At 34.9% G+C, this 7,002-nt stretch overlaps 1 protein-coding gene across 3 annotated transcripts; it reads right to left on the minus strand.

Annotated features, from left to right (window-relative positions):
- Positions 1-1,874: 1,874 nt before the first annotated feature.
- On the minus strand, positions 1,875-6,340 carry LOC140960116 (amino acid transporter AVT1C-like). 3 transcript variants are annotated; one of them, XM_073418263.1, is made up of 13 exons: positions 6,126-6,340; positions 5,236-5,465; positions 4,644-4,939; positions 4,337-4,551; positions 4,128-4,151; positions 3,827-4,007; positions 3,387-3,606; positions 3,101-3,236; positions 2,987-3,010; positions 2,658-2,799; positions 2,495-2,538; positions 2,334-2,396; positions 1,875-2,169 (listed from the first exon to the last, which is right to left on the minus strand). In XM_073418263.1, the coding sequence occupies exons 2-13, from the start codon at positions 5,433-5,435 to the stop codon at positions 2,074-2,076; spliced, it is 1,641 nt and encodes a 546-aa protein (XP_073274364.1). In that variant the 5' UTR covers positions 5,436-5,465; positions 6,126-6,340; the 3' UTR covers positions 1,875-2,073. The 3 variants fall into 3 exon arrangements, with proteins under 3 accessions (XP_073274364.1, XP_073274362.1, XP_073274361.1); XM_073418261.1 differs by having other exon boundaries at positions 5,973-6,340; XM_073418260.1 differs by having other exon boundaries at positions 5,845-6,340.
- Positions 6,341-7,002: the final 662 nt, after the last annotated feature.

A 7,002-nucleotide genomic window follows, 5' to 3' on the forward strand; every position in this document is an offset into this window, starting at 1 on the left:
GGGAAATTTTGGCAAATCGGGTTCGAGATTCGACGCCTTCGAGTCGCCTATATTTACAATAAAAAAATAATATTTTTTTATATGTGATTCAAATAAAATATATATTACAAAATTGACTCGTAAAATCATCATATATGAGTTTTTATTTAAAACATAATAGAGGAATTAAAATGCATATCTCAAATGTCGAGCCTTAAAGTCTGTTGAGAAGTCAATTCAAAACGGAAACGATCAATTGTTATTATAGATTAAGGGAGACCAATGAAAACTGTTTTGGTATTTCAAATGATTTTTTTAATTTTATCCTTTAAATTACAAGTGAAAATTAAATTCCATTTATATCATAAAATTAAGACTATTCTGCTAAATAAAAAATACAAAAAATGTCTATACTTTTTTTAAAACTTATTTTGATAATCAAAAATATTTTCTACAATAATATATTATATAATGTAAATCATTACGTGTACATAATCACAAGTATATATAAACGAACACACATTCTAAATGATATCTATTAATAGAGAAAGACTCTCATTATTCAATGTACACTATCAATTTTCTTACTTAAGCTCTCTAACTTTCAAAAAAAAAATATTCGAATTGTTTTCTGACTTTGCGACGGAACTTTTACGCCGAGCAACCCTCAACGTCTCTGACGTTTGTTTGTGACGTAAGTGACAACCCACAACATTTGTTGTTTATTGGATATTCGGATCCGTTTACGAGTCAATCAAATCTTTCTACGTTTTGTGTACGTAAGCAACCTTGCAGTCACATTCTTTTGTACATCAAAATTTATGGATACATTTTTACCAATATATTGTCAAAACTCGTTGAGTAAAATTAATTTTTTGTTTTTCTTTGAAATTATATATATATATATATATTCACCTTTATTTGTAATAAAATAATATTACACTTTCTTCCTTTTTTTTTGTTTGTTTTTTCTTTGAAATTATATATATATTCACCTTTATTTGTAATAAAATAATATTGAAGTGATATATACGCATGGGTCCAAAATAGAAAATAAAAAGCAACAATTTTTTCTGACAAATAATATATTAATTGGGGGCCAAAATTAAAATGGCACGGTCAAAAATTCTCTTTTAGATTTTACTTTCTCAAATTTTAACCTTTGGATAGGGATCAAATTGCAATTTACCCACATTATTAACTCCAGATAATTACAATTTTGAGCATTTTGTTGTAGAAACAATGTATACCACCACAAAGAAGACCTCGCTATTTCTTTTCCTATGCATAACTTGTAATATTTTCCAATAAAATTCCATGGAAGAAAGAAATTATTATGTTCCACGTTTTCTACCTCATTATAGAAATAATTCTGAATAGAAACTAATGATTCTCTCAAAGAAATGAGCGCGATTTGGAAGATCAGGAACTTGTTCTTAAGACATATAGAATATGAGTTCATATAGAACTCCTTCTGTTTGAGCACATTTTAACTTGTTGTAGCTGAAAGTCGTATAGAAACTTGAAGCTCAAAGCGCGACTCTGCCGCGGTGGAGTGTATCTCCAAGGCCTGGTTGTGATCATTAAAACGTGAAAAACTCCCCACTGGCTGCCCGTGGGGAGGAAGTGAAGAAGGGATATTCTCGAAGACCTTGCTGGGAAAAAGACTCGATGGTTAAAAAGGTCCTGTCTTTATCAAGGCCTGGTTGTGTCCATTGATCTTTTATCATTGTCTTAAAAGAAGATGATGCGATAACGTGACAAGTAATTTACAAAATGCGAGAGGCCAAAATCCATTAACAAAAACTCATACCATACTTCCTAGTTCCACAAACATCATATTTTTAGCCAGCAAAACCAAAGGACCTCGGCTAAATCGATAGCGAAGCTAATAATGAAAATAGAAGCTGTCGGGTAGCTTAGTTTTTATTTAAGATAGGTACATCACAAAATTTCTGTAAGACCAGAACTATTCGGAAAATTGTAGCAAAGACAGCAAAATAAAAGTAGAACTTTCCTACTATTGAGGACATGTATTTTGCGATCAGGGACGGATTTAGGCGACTGGAAGAGCATGTGGTGTCCTGTGAAATGTCAGCTCAAGCTTTGGATTATTTTAGAGAGTGCAGAGTATGATCCAAATGCCGACGATACGATGCCTACACAGATGACTAATATACACATGGATCCCTGTAAAACAAAGGAATTGCAAGAAAAATGTTTGGTTAACTAAGAGCTAAAAATTGTTCATTTGGCAGGAAAAACATATCAAATTTACACGGGGTTGTTCCATTAATTTCATTATTGTATTTGGCTCTGATAATTGTGTAAACGAAGGAGACAAAGATTTTTACCTGAAAGAAGTTTATTTTCCCCCTTAAGATGCTCAAATAGCAAGCACACGGGAGAATCAAGGTCTGCAACATGAGTTCAAAAGTAATGAGGACCAATTTCGCACAGCGGTAGAGCAGTTCCTTTCAGGGACTTAAGTTGTTATACTAAGACCAGAACTTACAACTAGCATTGTGAATAAAGAACCAATCAACGCCATCACCAAACCTGCGTCATAGAAAAGATGCACAACAATGACAGGGCACAAGAAATGGCCTAGTATGTGAAATAAAGATCGTTTTTCTCTAAATCCGAGAAAACCATAGTAATGAAAAGTGAGAACATACCAAAGAAGGGTATGCTAAGGCCCACGATCAAAGTAGATATCACCAGTGCTGTTCTTATGATGATTGAATACATATAAGATTTTGTGCGGCTTGATGGGATCAATTCCTCGAGACTCATTGCCACGGGAGACATGGTTAATGCATATGTGATCATAGTTAAGGTATAAACGAACCAGGAAAGTCGAAACTAAATGATGTAAAACCCCATCTGAACCTAAAATCAAATTAAATGCTCCTGAAATCTCTTGCAGCTACAAAATATTTTTGAAATAGAGGGTCATTAGATGAAGCAGTACTGTGGATTAATCGAGCTATTCAATCAAGAAAGGATATTTTGTGAACGGATTGACCACCTGCAATAATCACAGATACAGATAAAAGTTTATTACAATGAGATGTATTGTGTATTTATTACAAGAAAAGACTAACATGAGTGTACAAACCGTAGTCCACACAGCAATTTTAGACGCGACTAAATCTTGAGGCATGTTGAGGGTGAACTGCGATTGTGTCGATTCTCCAAACATTGTGTATCCCAAAACAGCAACTCCAGCATACAGCACAGTACATAGCCCAAAGCTGCATTGGTAACCGACTCAAGAGTTCAAGAAAGCGAATACTCAAAAGACATCATATTCTATAACACACACTCAAGCAACACTGTATGGAATTTAGAAAATATATATCCAGTAAAGTGCAGGTTTTAAATTTTGAAGTTTTTCTCTTTACCTCATTAAGAGGACGTATGGGTACTGACTGGGTTTTGCCATCGATGTATAAATATTGGGGAAAACAGCATGTCCTGAGTAGCAATAACCGTAGAGACCAATAGCAACAGGAAGAGTTGAAAGGTTTAGCACTGTCCCTTTCGTCTGAAAGCCAACTTGATCTACTAAGCCAGCCCAGAACAAGCAAGCCACCACCAAGATTGATGCAATAACTCCTCCAGCTGATCAAAATCAAAGGAAAAACAAAAGAAGCAAATATTGTTAGGGTTATGGAGATCATATTAGCCTACAGTATGTATAAAAATCTTTAACTTTTCGATTTGCATTGAAATTAGTATATCTTTTGGTCATTTGATCAAAATTGTCAGATTCAAAATCTTCAAAAAGCTCTTCTAGTAAGAGCTAAAAATGTGACAAATATAAGGAAATATTGATGCTCACCAGATATGTAGCTAAGAACACTGAGGTCCCTTAACCAAACGGTAGGAAGAACGGCCAAGGCGGTAATCAATGCGAAAAGATGGTGAGAGTTTAATTCAAGTATCCCAATGTGCAAATGTGCGTTTGGAAATAAAGATGACAAATTGTCACTCTCCAAAATAATATACTCCACGCAACAGGCCTGTAAAGAATACATTTAAAAAAAAAACATTTGGATCATGCAAGATCGTTGATGCAAACCGTGTCTGAAGCATACAACACAGGAATGTCACATATTTCACCGAGTTTCCAGAATACTCACATATAATTCCACGTATAAAATAATCTGCATCCAAGAAAGAAAATCAACATCTGAAATTAATTAACCCATCCTTTTTTCCTTAATGAAAACAGTTATGTCATAGAACATATGTGCTGAATAATCATATCTATATAGACTATATTGTGTTATTTGACTAGCAATTACGAAGTTAGATTGGAGAGAGAGAATACTGAATCAGCAAGACTCACAGAAATGACTACACGTCCGACAGAACCAAAGGCTGCCTGGCCAATGTCGGGGTAAGTTTCAAGCCCAGGTTCACTGTCCAAACAGTACCTTAAAAGAATCCCCGTGTAGTAAGAGAGAATAGCGAAGATAAACAATATAGACAACCCAGCCCATCCACCTTCTTTGACAGCATAAGGAGTAGATAGGATTCCAACTCCACATAGCACATTCATTCCTGCATACAACCGTCACAAACAAATCATTTCGTTTTTATAGAGTGAAGGATCGGTTGGTCTTAAATTGTTACGTAAAGTTCAGGTATCCTACCGTTCAACACTGCTTGGCCATATGAACATTGGCGGGAAATGGGAAGGTCGTGTGAAACCCCGGATTTTCCGGCAACTGTCACACTAGGCTTTCTTGAGGGTAGAGGAGGCCTTTCGTGAGGTTTCTCATCTTCTACGGAAGGTATAAGAGGCTTAGTCAGAGATGGCAATATTTCGGGAGTATGTCTCCTTGTGAGAGTCGAAGAGAGAAAGGAGCTGCCTATATGTCCCAATGATGGTGTCCCAAGTAAATTTAGACTTGGAGACTGGACACTACTGTATAAATCGATGGATTGCCTGTGCAGAGTATTTTCAGTGGATTTAGTGAGTATGAAACGAATACATAAAAGAAACATCACAAATAATTTGACCTTATATTGATGATATAATCCATGCACTATATCTTCATCCTAATACAAAGATTTTACAATTATCTACTCGAACTTGACTGGTAAATTAATCATATGACATCATTTCCTCGCTAAATTACTCCAAAATTCAAGAAACCGCGCTTGCATCGTCTGGCATTTACATAATCCATTCACGAATTCTTCACAAGGGCAAAAAAGAAAATCAAAAGAACATCAGGTTACCTATAACTTTGAGGCCAAGAAGTGGTGTAAGAATTGGGCCTGCTATTTTGTCTATTGGCATATTCATTATCATTCGAGTAAGACGATGAATCCGAATCATTCCCATCTTCTCCATCTTCACCTTTGTTATATGCCTTCTCCTCGTCCTCTTCTTCACTCTCAATGAAGAAATTTTGTTCTGAATCCGAATTCTTCATCATCGCCTTTCCTGTCCTCTCCTTTCAAATCTTCTAAAAACCAAACCAGACAACACCTTATATACTCATAGACAATTACAATTCATAAGAAGATCAAGACTGTAAAATTCCAAGAAAACCACAAGGAAATTCAAGACAGCTGTTCAATGAGAGCACAACCAGAAAATCTAATCAAATATTATGAAATTTATGAAGCATGAATCTCTTTCAAGAAACACCAAATATAATAAAATCTTTTGCATGTATATTTCTTTCCAAGAAAGTAAGATACATTTCTTGAAATTCGAAAATCAATCAAAAGGGAAACCCAATTTGCGGTTGAATTGGTGGCCATTGACAAAAATAGCAACAGGAAGGGTCAACGATCTGTGTACTTCTGAGAACTAATTCTCAAGAAAGGAAACTTAAGCACCATTAATCTCAGCCTCTCATGGCAAACTCCATTTACATATAGAACCTAATTTTCCGGTCATTCAACCAAGAGTTGCACATAGTCAGTGTGCGGGAAATAGAGAGCGGGATAAAGATCTTCCTTTTCACCTTCTCCAAAAGTAAGACAAAGTTCAGACTCTTTCTAGCGGGATTCTTCCAACGTAAACAAAAAAGTTTCTCCTTTTTTCTTCCTAGATTTTCGCAAAACAAAGACTTGATTCCGTATCTTGGAAGATTCAAGATTCACTAAAAAAAATGGACCTTGATCGTAAACACGCCCACTACACACAGTAGCTACACACCGCGTTTCTTGAATGCCCACTCACACATACAATAGAGATACAGAAGCACTTATGGAAAGGAGTCAAACCGCAGTCCAAGGAAGACATTCTTCCTTTTTTTTGGACATTTTGTTTACATTTTTTTCTTTAAAAAAAAACCATTTTCGAATATCAGAGGGAACATCAAACATGGGGTTGAGGTTAAACTAATTAACAAGTAATAGCTAATAAGAAAAAAAAAACCCAATTCACATACAATATATTATTTACAAATAGTTATTTAAAAAGGATGCATGCATCACTACATGTGAAGTGATTCGATCACATAAAATAACTCTGCAGATATATTATAGATTATGTTTGCTCTGTTGAACGAAAATCGTAACATGATAGTGATGCAATACGAAAACGATGCCTAATAGTCGAGAAGAGGATGAAACAATTCATTTCATTAACTCCAAAACTAAACTATTCAAATCATGAACCAAAAAATCCTAAACCAAATCTAAAAAGACTAAAAATAAGATTAATCCTTAGCACCGTATTCACGGCCGGACCTGAGGGGGGAGGCTGGCTCAAGAAGCCTGTGTCTCATGCCCAGGCCTCTAATGGGATCACAAAAATAATTAGTTATATATTAAATAAGTTATTTTTGATTTTTAAGTTCTTAGCTAATTCAATTATCTAATAAATTCGAGGGTCCAAGAAATATTTCTAGGCCCTCTTTGAATCACATAATGTGTAAAAGTAAACATATGTTGGAAAAAAGATGATATAACATAGTAGTGTTACGATGAAAATACGACGAATTTGAGAACAAGAATTTTCAATTTTTTCCCTTTGATGCTTCATTAATA

The sequence above is a fragment of the Primulina huaijiensis genome, chromosome 15 (genome assembly GCF_012295235.1).
Source record: "Primulina huaijiensis isolate GDHJ02 chromosome 15, ASM1229523v2, whole genome shotgun sequence".
Classification (NCBI taxonomy): domain Eukaryota; kingdom Viridiplantae; phylum Streptophyta; class Magnoliopsida; order Lamiales; family Gesneriaceae; genus Primulina; species Primulina huaijiensis.